At 42.5% G+C, this 20070-nt stretch overlaps 1 protein-coding gene across 1 annotated transcript in view; it reads right to left on the bottom strand.

Moving 5' to 3' along the window:
- Nucleotides 1–20070, bottom strand: part of il16 (interleukin 16) — a 37520-nt gene that overhangs the window by 8764 nt on the left and 8686 nt on the right. Inside the window, exons 2-17 of the mRNA XM_079555363.1 lie at nucleotides 19519–19786; nucleotides 16636–16909; nucleotides 14093–14208; nucleotides 13452–13569; nucleotides 11662–11808; nucleotides 11487–11592; nucleotides 11236–11381; nucleotides 9714–9836; nucleotides 9205–9319; nucleotides 9047–9120; nucleotides 8697–8955; nucleotides 6157–6274; nucleotides 5947–6079; nucleotides 3937–4024; nucleotides 2028–2251; nucleotides 1162–1299 (exon numbers count right to left, since the gene is read on the bottom strand). Coding sequence (XP_079411489.1) covers nucleotides 1162–1299; nucleotides 2028–2251; nucleotides 3937–4024; nucleotides 5947–6079; nucleotides 6157–6274; nucleotides 8697–8955; nucleotides 9047–9120; nucleotides 9205–9319; nucleotides 9714–9836; nucleotides 11236–11381; nucleotides 11487–11592; nucleotides 11662–11808; nucleotides 13452–13569; nucleotides 14093–14208; nucleotides 16636–16909; nucleotides 19519–19786 — 2447 coding nt within the window. The remainder of the gene's footprint in view (nucleotides 1–1161; nucleotides 1300–2027; nucleotides 2252–3936; nucleotides 4025–5946; nucleotides 6080–6156; nucleotides 6275–8696; nucleotides 8956–9046; nucleotides 9121–9204; nucleotides 9320–9713; nucleotides 9837–11235; nucleotides 11382–11486; nucleotides 11593–11661; nucleotides 11809–13451; nucleotides 13570–14092; nucleotides 14209–16635; nucleotides 16910–19518; nucleotides 19787–20070) is intronic.

Raw genomic sequence — 20070 nt, 5'->3', positions numbered from 1 at the left:
TGCATCTATGTGAAAGTGCTGCATGATTTGGAATAAAAATGGAAAAGAATTACAATCGAGAATATGCTTTCAATTAATTTATAAAATCAATCGCAAGTTGATTTTAGGGCACTCTGGTGTATTTCCAGGTAAAATCTCTACTTCTTTTGTTCATGCTTTTGTTTCTTTCATTCATGCTATAACCTTTCATATTTGTCTTGGTCAGTGTATTGTTGTGCACTGTCCCTATTGAAATGAAGGAATATCATTTGCACCAGCGCTTATGGACCATTTAGGACTAACTGAAGAAAGCTGACAGAAAATCACTGTTTGAAAAGGAGCATTAAAGACATTAAAACTTGAACAGATCTAACTGGATTATCAGCTAGTATTTTTGTCCATTTGGATTTGCTCCTCTTGTTTAGTTTGTAAGCACCAGGGTGAGGCGGTGCACTCATGAGCTTCTCAAATGAGACAGATTTTCCCAGGAAATACACCAGGCTTCACTTCAAGTGGACCTAGAGTGAACACTCCCTTAAACATGTCGAGGAGCACAGATATTAGAGAGAAAACTGCAATTCCACCTGCTAGACTAATGAAAAATGAAAGGTTTTATGCATTAAAAGTTCATGGAGTTTTATTGCCTAAAAAACTGCAGTGTTAGTGATAATGACTATTCAAATTGTCCCGTTCCATTGTCATTGATTGTGAAGCCTATCGAAGCTACACCTAAATGACGGCGGTGTGTACAGCCATGCAAACACAACATGCAGAACGTCTATAAACACAGGGTGGGCCCTATGTTTAAAAAAGGGGACAGCTTTGTTCACTTTCACCTCCTGTGTTATGAAGAGAAAGTGACACATAGCCGTCGTACAAGCAAGATCTTTTTGACAAGCCACATGCAAAATGTTAGTGGTGTTGCATACATTTCTCAGTATGAACCTCAGGAGTTTGTGTAAGGCTTTGACAATACTGCAGACCAGCTACAGGCAGATGAGAGAAGCAGAGGAGCTTTGGTTAGAAATGGAAAAAGTGATTAGTGCATGGACATTTAGAACAACGATTGCTACACAATATCGGATGCTTCACTCCATTTGAGATTCAAAACCATGACATTTTACCCCAGGTTTGGCTGATACTCCAGGGATCAGTTGTGTATTCGCTTGCTGAGTGCAGTACCTTGTTGCCTCTGATGCCCAGGTCCAGGCTGAGGGGGCTGGGCTTGTTGGCAGAGGGACAGTTGTACGGGATGTTGTAGTCCTCGTCTGGATACACGGGGACTGAGAGCCTGTTGTCCGACCACGTCTCAGACATGGACTACAGGAGAGAGAGAACATGACTGAACAGCAGTACTGAACTGAGGTATGGCTGCCACAGCAAGCGTGCTCTATCCATGGGACTAATGCTCATGAAGTCGGATTTTCCCATTCACGACCTATACATTTCAAATGGAACACCCTCACGACTTGGAGTTCCTTCTCGGAAAGTCAGGCTGGATCTTTCATGTCCAAGAAGAAAAAAATAAATTGTGGCGTCCTGTGTTAGAAGTAAATAAAAACACCTGGCTAAAGTATTTTAACATTTCTTGTTTTCTTAACCTTTTAGTTGTCCTCCTCAGGGCCATATTTTGTCAGATTTTTACTAGCTCTGTATCTTAAAAGATTTATATTTGTGTCACAGTCTTTAAACTTTCCGACGTAACAACTGGAACACTGTAACTCAAAGTAAAATGGCTTTTCCAGCTGGGAGTTTAAACTTTTGGGGATAACCGGAACGCAGCATAAAGTGATGAAATATTAGTATTAAGAATTTTAAACAATATATTCTAGCTTTTGAATTGTGTAGTATATTCAAAGTTGTCATCTGGACCAGAATGCTTTGAGTTGAAGACATTACGCCACTCATCTAGTTTCTTCTTCTCGATCATGGTATTAAGTTAGCAAACCAACCAAATTTAGTTGACAACTTTAAAACATCTACAGGACTGAGATGCTGCACAATTATCTTTTGTTATGGCACACCACGTGGCCACAGTGTTCATTTACCGTGGGCGTGTCCAGGCTGTGCACTCGGGCGGCTGATTGGTTGTGGTGTTGGTGATGCGGCGTGTGGAGGGCGTGGAGGGTGGGGCAGCGGGCGTGGTCTCTGCAGCTGGTGTTGTCGCTGCAGGAGCGCGTCATGTTCCTCTGAGCGCGGAGCGACGTCACGCTGTGGTCCACACAGCGCTCGCACCTCTGCCGCCGGTACGAGCCCGACTCCTTACGAAGACCTCACACACACAGGGCAGCGGGTGTCAGCACCGAGGATTGTGGCGCTCATAAGAGCATTATTCATTCACTCCATCCACTCCACACCAAGTGCTCAGGAGAGGACTGATGAAAACACGGCAACGGCCTCTGACCAGGTCAACCACTCAGGCCCGCTCAGCAGCTTAGGGGTCGAGTGTGTTCACCACCTTATTCAGGAGGTGCTGTGGCGCCATGTTGTGTTCATGGCCAGACTGCTGGTCTAACTTAAGCTGACATTGGCTTTAATTTATGATATCGATGTAACATGTGTCATTTATAGCCTACAGCTGGATACATGTATTGGTCGACTTCGCTTCTTCATCGATCTCAACAGCCAAACCAATATTGCAGAGTCACGAAAGAAAGCAAAAAAAAAAGAAAATCGCTAAAAATAATCCACTCTTTTCCCACTCTGTGATCAGGCCACGCAAACTAATTTCCTTTGAGATTTTTCACAGGTTTTCCAGTTAATCCTTTTTCACTCTCTCTGCAACTGACAACAATTGAAATCCCCGCTCACAGGACGTGCTCAGACGGAGCGGAAATGCTTGCACCACAAGAGTGGGCGGGGCTGAATCATGTGAATATTTTGGTCGGAGCTGCATTTGAAGCTTTCTGTTACAGAACGTCCACTTTTCCGCTTGAGCCAGAGTCAAATTTAAATGAACGATGGCCTTTTTGACCAATAGTGTTTTGTCTTTATGGATTTTACATTGCATCTTAGAAAATTTCAAGTTGTATTGTCGTCTTGCTTAAAGGTGCATTATGGAACTTTTTATGCGGACAAAAATGTTGACAATGTTGTCAGTGCGTATTTCACATTGTAATGACCCAGTGGCTGTATGAGTGGTCAGCATGGCACCTTTACTTTCATCACAGTGGTCTCTACAACGCTCCAGGATCAATTGTTTTGTAGGTTTTCTGGTGGAAGGGTCTGTCAGCAGTGACAACCTTCCAAACAATTGATACTGCAGTGTTTTAGAGACCACCCTGATCGAAATTAAAAGGTGCCATGCTGACCACTCATACAGCCGCTGGGTCACTACAAGGTCAAATACACCCAAATATATATATTTTTGCGTAGTTGCATAATGCACCTTTAAATAATAACCAAGTCATTTTATAACCAAATTGAGATTTTTGTTTCATTAATCTCTTCAGTCCCTGCAGAATCTTTAGACACATTTAACTCCGTCCAGCAGAATGTTACAATGAGGATTCAAAAATATTTTTTTCTCCCATTTTACCAAAAAACCTATGCCATGGACCATTATTTTGACATGGCAGCCATTTTTATTCAAACTGGATAAGGCCACTGAGATTTCAGAATCTCTTTTTCACTGGTCCTGATCTAGTGTGCATGTTTTTAGTACATAAAATGGTGTGAGGTACAGGGAATGTAAATGCATTGTCAGTTACAAAATGAAAAAAAGGATGGAGAGTTCACTGAATGCCAGACACAACAGGCATCGGCATGAAATAATACACATGAACTTCCAGACTCTAGCACGTTTTTATCCAAATTGCCTGTAGTTACTGTAGTTTTATACTTGCTATCATTACACAGACAGAGGAGTGACAGCTCCATCATGCAGCTTCACAAGTCACACAGCAGAATGTCTTGAAAGTTAAAGTACTAAAATCCTACAGTGTGCGATGTACTCACTGTCGATGCTCCACTGACTCTTGTCCTTCCTGAGTTTGCTGTGTTCCACGGCCTGAGCGATCGCCTCATTCAACTGCTGCTCTGACACCTGTGAACAGATGGAAGACGAGACGTTTTACCCTACACCTGCAGTCTTAATAATAATAATAATGCGTTTTATATAGCGCCTTTCTGGACACTCAAAGACGCTTTACATTGCACTATTCATTCACTCCATACCCGGTGGTGGCAAGCTAGTATTGTAGCCACAGCTGCCCTGGGGTAGACTGACGGAAGCGAGGCAACCAGTCTGCGCCATCGGCCCCTCCGACCACCACCAACCACTCACTACATTCGCTAGGCTTCCTGGTGTTCTCAAACGGTCTCCCATCCAAGTACCGACCAGGCTCTTCCCTGCTTAGCTTCCAACGTCTCACGGGATTGGGCATCGCAAAGGCGGTATGGTCTTAACATTGCCAAAGAAAAAACAAATGAACTGCCAAACTATCAAATACTGCTATTATTTTCCCACACTGTGCAGCCATTTTTTTAATATAATATTAAACATAAGACCTTTTAACATAGTCTATACCCAAATGAATGAATCATGCAGTCTCTTAGCACTGATGATGCATTTGAGGTTAGGAAGTTGGACGGCTTCCCTGACTTTCCAATGGCACATGAATGCACCATTTGTCCCAAAAAGTTCATGGCTTTACTTGAAACCAATAAAAAACCACAATACACAGTTCAACAGTGCGACTAACATTGATGAAATGAATAAAAAAGACACAATGAGAGTATTCAGACGAACCAAAAACGGCCCTTCATGACTCAGTGGAGGAAATAAAATAGTTACATTTTTGACCAAGCCATAAAACGTAATGTTAAAGGAAATAGTGTTAAAGTCCAGAATCACATTAACAAGTTTTATTTTTGGATGTCAGAAAACATCAGGACAGGGACTCTGGGGCATGGTTGGATATAGTGCCTGCATTTTCTCCAGTTCAGCTTTACCCAAATCTAAAGGGTTCCAGCTAGTGTGACGCCACATTCCAAAGCCAAGACCTACAAAACTCATCTAAATGGAGCTTCTTTTTTTTAAATTTTCAATCGCTTTCCACACTTTTTTGTTGCTCTTTTGTGGCTTTTTTGGTCACGTTTTTTTTTTAATCACTTTTTCCATCACATTTCTGTTTTTGGCCTTTTTGTTGCGACGGCGTCACTCATTTTTTTCATTTTTTTGTTGCTCTTCTGTTGCACTTTCATCCTCGTTTTTGTCTCATTTTTGTCGCTATTTTGACACTTTTTTTTTCAAGGAGTTTATAGATTTGGGTAAAGCCAAGCTGGAGAATATGTGCTCGGTTCAGGTGGGGGTTAAGAGGTTAACACAATCTGAATAGTTGGAAGTGGCAAAATCGGCAAGTTGGCAGTTTTTAGGAGTACGAAAAAAAAAGAAAATTCTGTCTTCTCTTGATTGTGAACGCTCCTGGACATGTTTAAAAGTGTCAACAGTGACCTGACTATTGGTTGAAAAAGAAAAAAAAAGCTGAGAATAACATTAAATATTATTGAAGCGACTTTATATTAGTGACGAGGTTCATTATGTCTCTACATTTATCCCACACATCTCAAAATTAACATTACACATTTTACTTTCCATGAAGTTTATGGCAGAAACTGTGTCTTCACTAACATTATGGTTATGGTGACGCCAACTAGAGGAGCGCAATATATGGACAACATATTGTTGAAAATATTGTTTGGAAGATAATGCACATTTACAATATGAAGTATATCTCCTCTAAGAAACATTATGTACTTGAGGAGTAATCTCTCAAAAAAGGGTGTAGAGGAGAGGATTATGCTTTCCTGCATGCTTGATTCAAGACAATGATCTTATGTATTTCATCATTGTTATGGAGAGATGCCCCCTGAAATATTGATGTGTTCATTCTTGTTCATATCCCCGACCCCCAATGTGAACTGAATCCCTGCGGCAAATAGAAATCGGAAAGTGCGAGGGCATACTTTAGGGTCGGGGTGTCTGCTGATGGTGATGTGGACGGCCCCGGGGCTGCACTGGCTCAGGACGGTGTAGACATCGTTCAGAGCCATGTTGTAAACCACAGTGTCATTGATCTCCATGATCTCATCGCCGCACCTTCGGGAGCAGAGGAGAAAGTGAGTATTACTGTATATAATGTTGAAACCTCAGAGGCTGTTGGGTATTATTCCTACCGTAGCCTGCCGTCCATATGAGCCACAGAGCCGGGGGACAGCGTGTGAATGTAGATCCCAGGACAGCCATCCGCCGACGGGACACAGCAGAGACCGATCCCCAGGCCCACACCGGACTCTGTTGAATCGTAGCACTACATGACCACTAGATGGCAGCATTGAATTTGTCAGATATATTTAGTTCATGATGCCAACCCTCCTGTGATGGACTCATGGAAGTGACACTGGCACTAGCTGCCAAAATGATCAACTCAATTAAAAAAGAACTTGGTTCCTCTTTATACTCGACTATTTTTACGGAAATTGTTTGCAGATTGTATTCAGTGGGTTCAGAAACTAATCTAACTCTATGTAGAAATGCAGAAAGCCTTTGGGGAGCTACTTGGAAAGTGCTGGAGAACTACTGGTTGGAGATCTCTGGCTGAGTTTATTTGGCTTATACTGCACAAAAGACCCAGGTACAGAAGCATTAATCAAATCTAAATTAAAGAATGAGAATATGATTTGTACCAGACAGGGTACCTACATTTTTAATGCCATTTCACTTCCCAAGAACTATATTCTTTAATGCCCCAATAAAAGAAATACCAAGAAAAACTGCATAATTCACTTCTTAATGTTTGATGCAAACAGTCCATCAGATAGAGGAGTGAGGAGAAATTTCTATATTCAAAAGCAAATTGAGCACAACATGCAGCTTTTCTGCAAAATTGTGTAATTTTTTTTTGCCCATATTTTTTTTACCATTTGGAGCTAATTTTCCCTAAGAAGATCAGCGACAACACAGGTTATGGTAATATTTCACACATTTAGCTACTTCATAAAACATTTAATACATTTTACTAAAGGTCGACCGATATGGGTTTCTCTAAGGCCGATCCCGATACACATGGCCGATCTATTTGACTGATATTTTTGGCCAATTTTCCAAATGTATGGTCTGTAATCCTGTAAAAACATAAATATAGTACTTGGCCACTCCAGCCATGGCCGATATTTTTACTTTAGGTGATTCAATCATAGTTTCTGTCCCAGACTTGACTACCTACCGTTAGCATTAGGACACTGTTGCTAGCCGTGGCATTTCCGCAATCAAAAATGCAATTGCAGAGGTTAAAACTAACTCAGCGATTGAATTCTGGTTCAGTGCTTCAAAATGAGGTGCAGCATGTCCATATTCACTGAGGTTTAGTGAAACTTGTGTTTAACAAACTTGTAGCTAACCAATGTTTCTCTGTTCCCCTGAGGCCAAGGAAAAAGCCCTCATTTTGCCCTTTCCAATGCAAAAAAAACAGGAAGTCTCAATCACTTTCGGTCCTGGAGATATCGGCTTTTATCGGCACTAGATCAGCCGATAGCCGATATTGTAAAATCCCCAAATATTGGCTTGATATATCGGCCGACCTCTACATTTTACACACAGATTGTGGGTGTCAAATGATGTAAAACTCCATCTATGACTCTTGTATGTGGGTATAAAAGATAAGATAAGAGATAAGATGGTACTTTATTGATCTCACAGATGGAGAAATTGCATTCGATGAGAGAGCATCCGGCAGCAGCACCCATTCAGTGCGCACCACTCTTTTTTTTTTTTTTTCTTTGGTGAAAGATGGTTGTGTCGCGGCCGCCATCTTCACTGTTTTGGTCACAGGAGGAGCACTGGTTGATGGGAAATCCGTAGACGATGACCACAGCGGTGGAGCTCTTGCGCTTGGCCACGATGTTCTTGGCCACACAGGTGTAGTTGGCTGTGTCGGACAGACGCGCCTGCTTGATGATCAGGTTGTGGTCCACGGTGATGTAGAAGTTCCTGTCCTCGGCCGGGTCGATGATCTCGTTGTCCTTCAGCCACTCCACCCGCATGACCTTGGAGGATGGAGAAACTGTAGCTGCCCTCTGTCTCCTCTTATCATCTGAAACGGTGCACCGCCTCTTGGGCTTGTCCCCGTCTCAGAGCGTGGTGTCCTGCACTGGTCAGCTCCACCTCGTCCTTCCTCTTCCTCCTGCACAGCTCCCTCCACAGTCTATCACCATCTCCTCATTGGTCCCTTTTCTTGTTTCCTGTAGCTCCTCTTGTGACGCCTCCTCCGTGCTGCAGGTGTGGGGGCTCTTGGTGCCTCTTCACTGTTCAGTGTCTCAGAAGAAGATGTTTCCCATCTCAAATGGGTTTAGCTGATAAGCTAACAGTTTGTTTACCTTCAAAAAGCTGCTTTCTTCAGGACCATTTTGGACTCTCAAAGTAAACAAATCCACCAAACCTCCACAAAAACACGACAAAGATGTACAAAAGTATCCAGAAAAGCAACGTGGTTCGCTGAAAAAGGCAAACAATTCACTGAAAAAGGCAAACAATTCAGCTGCACCAGGAGAGAGGGAGGTCACTTCCTGTTTTCACGTCGCCATAGCGACCATACATTACTTTATAACTACATACATGACCAAAAGTCATGTATGTAGTTATAAATGTCGCTGTAAAGTGAATGTAGCGCTCTTAAAGCGGAAACAAAAGTCACTGCCGATTGTAGGAGACGTCTGACCTTTGTGCAGGACGATCTCCATCATGACCCTGTCCCGCGGCTTGTGGCTGAGCTCCGGGGCGGTGAGGGAGTTGGGGGTGGAGTGGGAGGCGGGGCTGTGTATGTAGCTCAGGTCAGTCAGGTCCGCGCTCATCCGGGACACGGCGGCGGTGGAGCTGAGGGAGCGGGACCTGCACAGCGCCAACTGGGACGGGCCGCACAGGGCGTCCACTCTCAGGCTCGTCCGGACGACCAGAGACAACACCCCTTTACGGACTTGCTGCAGGGAACACGAGAAAGACTTGAGCAATGTGCACGAGTGGCGCCGACGGCAGCAGAAGGATTTTTTATCCATTTGTTCTACTGTTTACTTTGAACTTGTTGAGGGCCTCGTCGTGAGTCAGACCGTGGAGCGACTCTCCGTTCAGCTCCAGAATCTCATCGCCTGCCGACACGAAATCGAGAAGTCAAACAGAGCCACAAGTAAAAAATACAAATGTTGATAGAAAGATAGAACTAATGTGCTCACCCTCCTGCAGTCGCCCGTCTGCAGCAGCGGCTCCTCCGGGGAAGATGGTTTTCACATAGATCCCCATTGGACCGTACATACTGTCTTTACCTCCCACGATACTGAAGCCCAGGCCCTGCAGTAACAACATCATACGTTTTACTACTTACGGTTAATGCCTGCAAGCCATAACTACATTTAAGAGTGGTGTACGCAGGAACCTGAAATATATATAGCAATAATTGAGTGATTTTGTGCTGGAAGCCTAAGCTATAGCCCTGTGACTATGCAGGAAAAGCTTTCAATTACTAAACATGATTTCGATTTTATTGTCAATTCATTGAATCGAAATTAGGCTAAAGACGACAAAGGAAACAGAAGCTAGTTTTTGTCATGACATTTGGCGGTGAAGGCATTTTGAGCGATGAAATGAAGGAGGGCCCCTGTATCGAGCTTATGGACTCCCAAGTATATCTAAAATGAATGTGAAAACTGTAGAGCAATTATCCCTCAACACAAAAGTCTCTTGCCTTGCCCTGCCCCTTCATGAGGACGATGCTGCAGATGATGAAAGCCTGTGCGCTGCTGCTGCTGCTGCTGCTGGAGTGAAGGAGCTGAGCCGAGCTGAGAGACCGAGAGGGACGAGACACGCACTGGAAAATATGTGGAAAAAATGGGTTTATGATTCACTTCTTCACACTATACCACGTACTGTATCAGTGCGTCTCAAGCGATTCATCCTGCGAGTGTGCTGCAGTTCACAAAAGTCATCAAACTCAATCAAAAAAGTTATAGTGAGGTCAAATATGTCAAAAACAGCGTAGCTATGGGCCTGATCTGACAGGACGCCACAGCGAGACCAATTTGGGTGGACTTGCACCTAAAAATGTCTTGGATCAGTCACCAGTGGGACTCTCTCTTCAGTATAGAGTCAAGTGCAGTTGTTATATACATATATATACGCAGTATTAAAGCTGCCTCCAGCTATACTCCTTCCTTTTCTCGTCAGTAGGGGTCAGTAGTGAACCCTGCTCTGCCCCCACTCCACTCCCCTCACCTGGCTTTCCCATCTCACCCACGCCCCTCACTCCCCCTTCAAATCTCATTAATCTTGTGCGCAACACACTTTTATCAGCAGAATAAAAAGATATGTGGCAAAGTAAATGTTTTGCAACTTACATTTATTTAACTGCAATTTTTTATGTAAGTTCTAGCATTTAGAACGTTAATGTTCCATTTTGAACTAGATTTACAGTGCAGAGCTTTTATTTCCCGCAACCCTCAAACACTTCTCGGTGCTTGCTTTGTCAAAAAAAATACAAAATAAGACATGACGGCTTGCTGTAGATCTTGTAAATATTGGATTATTAAACAAACGGACATTTGATGAGGATTTCAGCTGCATCAGAGCAGGTCGGTCAGATGTTTGTCAGTTCACAATCTTTTGTAAACTTCTGTCAAAATGCTAAACTCTGACTGTGCCAGCCACAAACTGTTAGTGCTTCTGCAGCTGCAAACATGCTGTATATGATCCCGACACATGTTTGTGTTGACATGGTGGCAGGTGAGGGTGTGTTGGGGCGGAGCTTGTCTCTGCTTCTGCGGGACAAAGTTAACTCGCTGTTTCGAAGTATGAAAGAACTAAACCATTCTGGGTCGGCAAAATGGAATCGCTGAGGGCAGCTTTAGGGTCATGGTCAAATTCTATCTATTTTGGGTTAAGAAGATTATAATAATTATACATTATAACACTTGATTGTTTTTAGGGAGATGTGGGGAGTTTTATATCCGTACGCATGAATTATGTCCTTATGAACCCAAGCCTGTATGATCTGTTCATCAGATACGGCTACAGGCACCAAAACACAGAAGACGTTGGGAAACAGGACTTAACCTAGACTCAACAATGACTAAAAGAAATGTGGAATAAAACTGAGCTAACTCATCTTATTTTGGACTAAATCAATTCGTCTGAATTCTCAAATTGCTCAAGAGCCACTGATCGAGAGGCATTTCACACAACAGGAGATGAGGAGAGAGGAGATGATTCACCCGTGTGCTGTTGTGAAACATCTCCAGCTGCTGTGACAGAGACTTCCTGTTTCCATAAAAGGCGTGGTTCCTGTGAGGATGGTACAGCTCCGGGTTCTTCAAGATGATGGTTTCAAGATCTCCAATCCAATATGGATGGACACCAGCTGCAAAGCAACACGAGGGGCGAAGGGAAGCAGAGATTTGCCTTAGTCAGATTTGATGCTTTCTGGAAAATCCCCAAACAGATGCATTAGAAAAACATGCCGTACCAGCAGAGGTGTGATTCCTCTTATTATTGTCAGTCTGTCCTGTTGGTATCTGTGGCGTCTTCTCTGTCTCCCAGTATCTGTCCTCATTCACTTCTGGGATCGGCAGCTAAAACGCCACATTAGAACGTATAAGGAAAATAAAATAAAGTCCAACATTGTTTGACAGAATCGGCACCTTGAGGTGGTTGTTGTTGGCTAGCAGCTCCTCCTCCTTCTCCGTGTACCCGGGCAGAGAGAGGGCATCTGGGAGGTAACTCTGGTGGTGGTGGGGGCTGGTGCTGAGGCTGAGGGAGTGAAGAGTGTCCTCTGACGTAGAACTGTCCTGGAAAAAACACACACGCACGAAAAAAATAATACAAAATCAGTTCTGGTCTCGATGCCACAGACAAAGAATGGGCATTTTCCAACATGCAAACTCCACACAGACATCAACTCTTCTCGGGGTAAGATGTGTTCTGTGTTTTTATAGAACCAGCCGAAACAGATACCGTATATAATCTATAGAAAACAAACCCTGCAAGCATTTTAGGCAAACCAAAATCCGAGCAAAAGTGCACACCACGCAGCAAAACCCCAGCCTCTCTGTTCTATCTCAGTCTGTGTGGGTTTGCTATTTTCTGACTGCTCTCCACAACATTCCTGTCCGTCCTACACAAACTCCGACATTTACGACACCAGGGGGAAAAATGGACACCTTGTTACTTCAATTACAACATATAATGCGGTGTCTAATACTCAAAATGACATATTTGGGGGTGACAGTGGTTGAGTGCACGTTGTAACCAATACATTTTAATACATTTTCTAAGCTGCATGTGCAATGAGTTTGTTTGAGAGTCTGTTTCGTTGCCACATCAAAGTCTGCGGAGACCTGAGGCAGAGTCTGGAGCGGGGACAAAGTGCAGTAGGAAAGTATGCACCATGTGACTGAGCCTTCAGCTGATCCACCTCAACACTGTTTCACTCACAATTCAAAGCTTTTACTCATTTGTGCATTTTAGATCAGTTTGGATATTGCTACAGTGAAAAGCAGAGAAACTCTTTAAGCTTAAAAGCCTGTTTTTTTTGCTTGCTTTGTTGCTTTCAGTGTTTGTAAAGTTTAAGTTGCTCGGTGTGTTGTTAGGTTGTTCTTGTGCTTTATAAACCTGGTTTAAACTTTCAGGCTCACCTTAGCAATAGCGTTAACAAAAACCTGCCTGTGAGTTCTTGAGCCAAATAAACACTTTATAACTAGAAGTGCTGCGTCTTTTTTACAAATGTTGACCTTTACAATTTACTGAAGGAGAACAAAAACAATCTCAAGCCACTACCAGGAAAAAAATATATCAGGTACAGGGCTTTTAATTCCGAGGTCCCCCTTGCAAACGAGATGTGTCGTCTCAAGGGGTTTTCCAATAATAAACTGAAATAGAAATTCCAGCATTCAATCTAGTGTGTTTTATCTACTTTTTAGACCGAAAAAACAACAATCTCAGAAACAAATTGCGACATACATATAGTATCTGAAATGACATTGTGACCACCTTTGTTTTGATCAAATGACATGACTTTATGTCTGAAAAAGGTTCTGTCAAGTAATGCAACTCAATGTAGCCAAAGTCATAGCAATGTGCGCAAACCTCAGAGCACAGAGTCCTTGATTTGGGTAACTATTTTTATTTATTTTTGTCAGTTAATTTACTTATTATACACAAAAGTGACATCCAAAAACAGTCACAGCAAACCGCCAAGCCAAAACAGTATGAATGAAACAGAGCAGAGGAGAAGATCAAATCTAATCAAATCTTAATTTATTGGAAATAAGAATGCTGTTGATGTACACAATTTATAAAAAACTTGCCTCATGGACATCAAGGACAAATGTACTTATTTCAAGAAAATTGTATTTCTTCCTGGATTACTTGTTACAGTGTGTCCTGCTAAATACGGGCTAAACCATTATTTTTTTGAAATATGTGTTCTTACCTCACAGCAGGCTTTAATGTGGACACTTCTCGCTCCCTCCAGCTCCATCCAGCCGCTCCCGTTCAGGCCCTGTCCGTTACAGGGACCAGGAGACAGTTTGTCTGTGCCGAGGAAAGCCCTATGGAGAAAAACACAGATAAGTGACCACAGTGCACTCTCCCCCATTCAAATATGCAAAATTAATGCAATAGATCTCTCCTTTGAGAAATGTCGTTTCTGTGAGCACCAGAGAATCCAAGCCTTTTATGACGATCCAGAAAACACCCAAACTTTCCCTACAATGTTGCTATCACGCATGACTCAGGCAGCACTTTTTTAATAAGTTATATAACTAAAAATAATGTCTGGTAAGGAAAAGACAGAACGCTAGCAGAAAAAAAATAGAAGGTTTCATTTTCAGCAATACAACTTTCAGGCATACTAGAAAATCAATATTGCCGAAATGAAGACACTTTGAACGTAGAACTGCTCAGAATGGGTCCGATGATGGATTATGGGTTTTGCAATTGTGGAAGACACTAACGGGTTTGGAGTTTTGGGGTGGGGTCAATCGCTTCTAGTCATCAATCAGCCATTCAAAAACGTATGGTAAAATATGTCATTTCTAATATGGTTCTCATGCAGTGACACCTGTGTATCACCTCTGTAGGTTTGCTGACTCCACTCTGGGCTCCGTCTGGACACAGTTACCGGACATCTGCGGCATCACCTCCTCATGGGGACGAGCCGCGACACACATGCGCCAGATACTGCTCTCCTGGACACAAAAACAATTATATATTTAGGCATACTGTACACCTCAAAGGCACATCACAGCTCTAATCATAGTTTCTTTGTTTATTGATATTTCTGTTCCTGTGAGACAGAAATCATGGACCTTTGTTTAACCGGGTATGTCACGTTGAGATTATGGAACCTTTTAGTCACAGGAGACCTCACACAGGACAGAAATGTATTGTACATGTTTTGGTGGTACACAGACACCTGTTATCATGATTAGCCGCTCATTTAGAGACACAATACACTAGCCATGTACAGTAAGATTGTAAACGCTTTTAATGTATCGCCTGTTCTTTGTTTTCAATATTGTTTCCATTGTGTGATTCTCACCGGCAAGACATTAAACTATGAACTCATGGGATTGTCCATCCATCCATCCATCTTCTTCCACTTTTCCGTTTCCGGGTCATGGGGGCAGCTCTTTGTCTGACCCGTCACCTAGGACCTGTTTGCCATGGCAGACCCTACCGGGGGCACAAAGACCCCGACAACAGAGCTCCCTGGATCATTCGGGTGCTCAAACCCCTCCACCACGTTAAGGTGGCGGTTCCAGGAGGGGCTCATGGGATTGTATAGGAAACAAAAAAGTGTGAAATAGCTGAAAATATGCTTTACATTTTCTCAATGAGCTTCATAAGGTCGTCATCTGAAATGGTTTTCAACAGTCCTGTGCTGTGAAAACCATTTCAGATGACGACATTGTGAAGCTCACTGAGAAAAGGTACAAAGCGGTAATCAAAGCAAAAAGCGAATATTTTAAAGAATCTATTTAAACATAATTCCATATGTTTTGAAAAGAAAAAAACCCTGAGGCACTCGTGGGTTTAGAAAAATATTAAAAGGCCTTTATTAATTCATGGCTGTATCATTTATGATAATTTGCTTTCAATTAATTCCACAGATTGGAATTGCTCTGTGGATCCTATGGCAAAGTCTAGAATATGATGATGATTTTTCAGTGAGCAGTAGTGTAAATTGGGTCTGTTCAAATCGAGGGGTAGGGCCATATACAAAACTAGCAACTTCCTCCTACTTCCTTTGAGCAACACTGTACTAAATATTTCTGCTGTTATTGAATATTTTCTGTGAATGATATGTATACTATGCCTGAATGCATCTTTCAATTGATTTGATTTATTTGAGCAATAATTTACATTATTTACATTAAGATATTTACATTCATGTCACATGAAGCCAAAGAAAAAATAATAGCTCAAAGGGAGTAGGCCGAAGCAAGAAAGCTTATATGTGCCTACCCCATATTCAAGATACTATTCACCTTATTCCTTGTAATTTTTCTCAAGTTCCTTTAGAGCAGATTAAATAGACTCAATAGTCTATAAGGCGACAATTGACTATATCAGCAATGATATTTCACAAATTCACAGTAATACAGATTACTTAAAGACAGTGACTGAGAGACAAGGTCACATGTCTTTAGCACACTTCTCAAAAACAGATCTCTTTTACTGCCTTTTGAATTGCAGTAGAGTAGCTGCACCTTTTAAGTCTTCATCTAAATTATTCCACAGATTTACACCCCTCCGAGTGATACAATGATTTTTTAGGGTGGAATGACTACATTGTACTTTCAGATTATGAATTCCCCTTAGATCGTATCTTCCCTCTCTTTTACCAAACATTCGTTGTATATTGTTAGGGAGATGGTTATTTACAGCTTTATATATTTGTAACAAGGAATTGAGTTTTATGATGTCATCCAGTTTCCTGGTATTAGATTTTAAGAACAGTATATTCGTATGTTGCTCAAATAAACTAAACCAAACTAAATGAATGCCTCCAGTGAGAATCTACTATGTGAAAAACCAGCACATGAAGTGTTTCCAAACTGCACAAACACACAGGAGCTTTGTGACAATATCAGCGACTGGATTTCAGGGAACTGAAAACCAGTAGAAACAACGAGACACAAGCTCATTCAAAACACAAAAAAACACAAAAATAAAGTTGAAACAGTGGTCCCAAAGATGATACAAAATGATACACACTCAAGGTTTCTTAATTGTAATGAATGACCACAGTTTAATGAGTGTCTATGGGTCTTGTTCGTCACTAATGAAGTTGAACACGGAGGGGAAACTCCATTAGGACACGGCTGTTTTGAAACCTGAGCTTGTTCATAAAGTCATAAAACATCACAGGCTCATACTACAATACTCCACTGTGTCATTAGTCCATTTATAGAATTACGGGTGCATTTTTACGACACATGCTCCACACAGCCCGCCCAGTCATTATTCATTAGGTATTTTAACTTGATCTGAATAGACCGAAGAATTTTCTGGGATGTTGCTTAATTCAATTTGACCGTGTTCATGATCCTGCCTTTTCATGGATTAGTGAGCACAAAAACACACTTAACATTTTAGCTTTGGCGACTGACCTTGATGCTGAACGACCTCCTCAGCCCCTTCTTGCTCTCCCTGAGTGGCTCACTTCGATGGTTGTCCGTTTCCATGTGTTTCTCTGGTGTCTGTGGATGATAATTGGTCCAGCACTGTCCATTCTCGATTGTTCTGCAGTTTGTTTGGACCCCGGATGATAGCTCCGCCCCCCAGCCAGGCCCCCATGTCCTGAACCCGTCCGAGGTGTCCCGGGGCGGTCGCTCCTCCGGGCTGAGGTCATCAGTGGTTTTGGAGTGACATAAGATTAAAGACCTGAGGGGGGGAATAACCATAAATGTTTGTAAGAAATAGCCTAAAAAGTTTAAAGTTGCTACGGAAACAGGCCAACAGAAGAGGCAGGAAATAAAAACATTTTTTGTTTGTTATTTCCAGGAAGTCCTCCTTTGATACCAGTAATCACATCGTTGTCGTGTTCGGAGCAAGGAAAACCAAGAAAACAGGACGGTTTCAGATATGCTTCCTCCTCTAAACCAATCAGAATAAACTACCTGGATGACGCATTATTGAAAATAAGAAATTAAATAACAAAAACTATAAAAGAAACGAGAGAGAATGTAGGTTTTTGAAAGGGCTCAAAATCCTAACATGAAAGAAACTCAAAATCAGCTTTGACTTAAAGATTTCCCACAGACATTATGCTATTGGAAAAAGTTGCTGCAAGAGGCGCATTGAATGAAATCTGCTGAAAATATTTGTGTTGACCAGTCTGTGGTTCAGCTTCATATTGGCAAATGAGTTTCCAGTTCGCTTTTCCGGTCTCAGTGACCACAAACAACACAAATAGTCCATTGACAAAGTGGAAATTTAATGCTAGTTATATTTCTTCAGGTGGATGCTGTTGGCAGAAGAGTGACCGTTCCTGAATATTGCACTGAAATTATTTCCCAGCAAAACTGCTTACTTAAAACTCCGGGCTTTGTGCCAAGACAGTTAATCCTGAAGTGTTTGTTAACCCATGTGCCATGTAAATAAACAGCGGATTTACGTAAATGCAGACTTCAATGAAAGTTCTTGAGTCATCTTCTGTACTCTGCTTCTCATCCAAAAGGCTTCGTCAGCGACACTAAGTTAAGTTACTAAGTTACTAAGACTTGATAGAGACCACTGGGAGGTTTAGCATGGCTAAGTCCCTCCCATCTACTAACGGCTACTCTCACCTGTGGGTAAATATAGTTCTCAGTAGTTCTACGGAACTATCAACACCTCAGGGAAAGCACAAGTGGCCTTCAGTCGGCGATCCTCCCCGTCAAAGCCGCCAACCACTCCTTCGAGGACAGTGAGGTTAAAATTTTAGCTAAAGAAAAACTTTGGTTTGAAAGAAAAGTCACAGAAGCAATTTTTGTGAAGATACAAAATCTCTCCATGAACAGGAATGGTGGGCATAGATTTCACCTGTCCCAGCTGTGCAGCAGCCTCTGCGCTCCAGGCCTGGAGAGCTCTCTCATGCTGAAACATGAGGCTGAAACTCAGCCCAGGACAGATCAATAGGCAGGTAATTGGCAGTGATCAGCTGAGAGTAGGGCCGTTCAGACTGAAACTCACTTCAGACTGAGCTAGGTCATTAGGACTTAGAACTACAAAGACTTATAACGACAAAGATATTTCCACAGGTGAGAGTAGCCGTTAATAGATTGGAGTGACTTAGCCAAGCTAAACTCCTCCCTGTGGTCTATATCTAGTTTGCAGGTTGAGCTCAAGTGTCGCTGACGAAGCCTTCTGGATGAGAAGTGAAACGACACTTCAACTACAAAGTACAGAAGATGACTCAAGAACCTTCATTGAAGATGGCCAACTCCTGTACGACTGAGAGCCTACACAGACATGTAAACGCACAGAGCTGTCCCATCACTGACATTGTTAGGAGCAATAATGTTCCAGGTAACTATGTATGTTCAGTTCCTGGACTAGCGAACTACGTACGGGTCCAATATGACGATACGGGTCCAATGCATTCCAGTGTGTGGTTGTCTTAATACCATGTTAGAAAGTATGTTGAAATTTTATGGTAAACTAGACATTTTGCAGCCTACTTTGATTCAATAATCTAATATGATTAGTGCTAGGTCTGCTCAGGAGGGAGGGTCTGCTGTGAAAACTTGAGATTTCACAAATTAGGGTTAGGGCCAGTGATACGATGAATTTAGGTTTATTCACATTTTTCGACAAAAAAACGTTAGCACTAACCATGGCGCGTGTTGTGCGGCAAAGTGAACGTTACCCCATGATACAAATTGACGAATTAGGAGCTATCTACGGCAAAATAGTGCAAATAATCGAAAAACTAGTCCCGGCAAAATATCCACTGCCTAAGATAAAAGTAGTGTTTGCTGTAGAAAATACTTAAGTATTCAAAGAAAATATGAATAGGCTTAAGTTTAAATAAGTGTTAAATAAGTGTGCGAAAAATGTTTGCAACTTAACTTTGCAACTTCAAAAACAAATTGAGGCGCCTAAAATCACCACCTGTGGGGCCACGCAGCCTTCCTTCTTCCTTGTGAGTCAGTGACATTGACAGTACATCTGCACAGCGCCACCTATTGTTCTGGAGTGTACATCATAGCATTTTTAAATGAGACAAAATAACAGATATACTAGGCTACTTTTTTCATATGATGTCTTGTTAGAAATGTAGTGGCGTGGAAAGTACTTTATCTTACAAATAGTGGCATAAAAGTAGACTCTAAGTTCTCAACAATAAAGCGCATCAACAACTTTAGAAACCAGTAGCAACTTCAACCACAGTCTCTGCAAACTATCAACGCACGACTTAATGAAAAGCGATCAATGACGCCTACTTGCCCTAAATAGGCTAAAGTAAACACACACAAGTTGAGCGCGTGATGCCGATAACAGTGTCGTACCTGGAGAGCATGACCAGCTTCTTGGAGCGCAGGTTGCTGTGGCTCGCTGCGCCCGTGCCGCTCATGTTGTTCGCGTCGTTGTTGTTGTTGTTGTTCCCCTTGCGCTGATGAGGAGGATGGTCCCTCCGTCTGCGCTCCATCCTCCGAGCCGCCGCGGTGCTGGCCCTCCTCCTCTGGTGGGAGTAGCGCTGGGGCATGGCAGCCAGCGGGGCGTGCATGTGCGAGTGCGCGGGCAGCCCGGAGCCTAATGCACTGCACGGCGGGCGCTCTGGAGGGCAATTAGAACCAACAAAAAATCCAGTTAGGCCTAGACTAGGAGCGTCTGACTGCAGCCCAGAGGAAGAGTGTTCTCAGAAGCAAGCGGAGGCAAATGCACCGGCAGCGGGGGATACAAGAGCTGCACTGTTCACGGCTGTGGAGGAAATATGAGCGAGATTGCCTCATGACTTGAAAAAATTGCATTGTCAGGGGGTGAAACTGACAAATAGGCAGATAAGGCTGTATGGTGATTGGTGAGTATGATGTCAATGAAATAGAAAACAGGAATTCCAA

This window comes from Gobius niger, assembly GCF_951799975.1.
Source record: "Gobius niger genome assembly, chromosome: 4".
In the NCBI taxonomy this organism is placed as follows: Eukaryota; Metazoa; Chordata; class Actinopteri; order Gobiiformes; family Gobiidae; genus Gobius; species Gobius niger.
The sequence above is the reverse complement of the archived record's forward strand: the minus strand, read 5'-3'. Positions and strand labels throughout refer to the sequence as shown.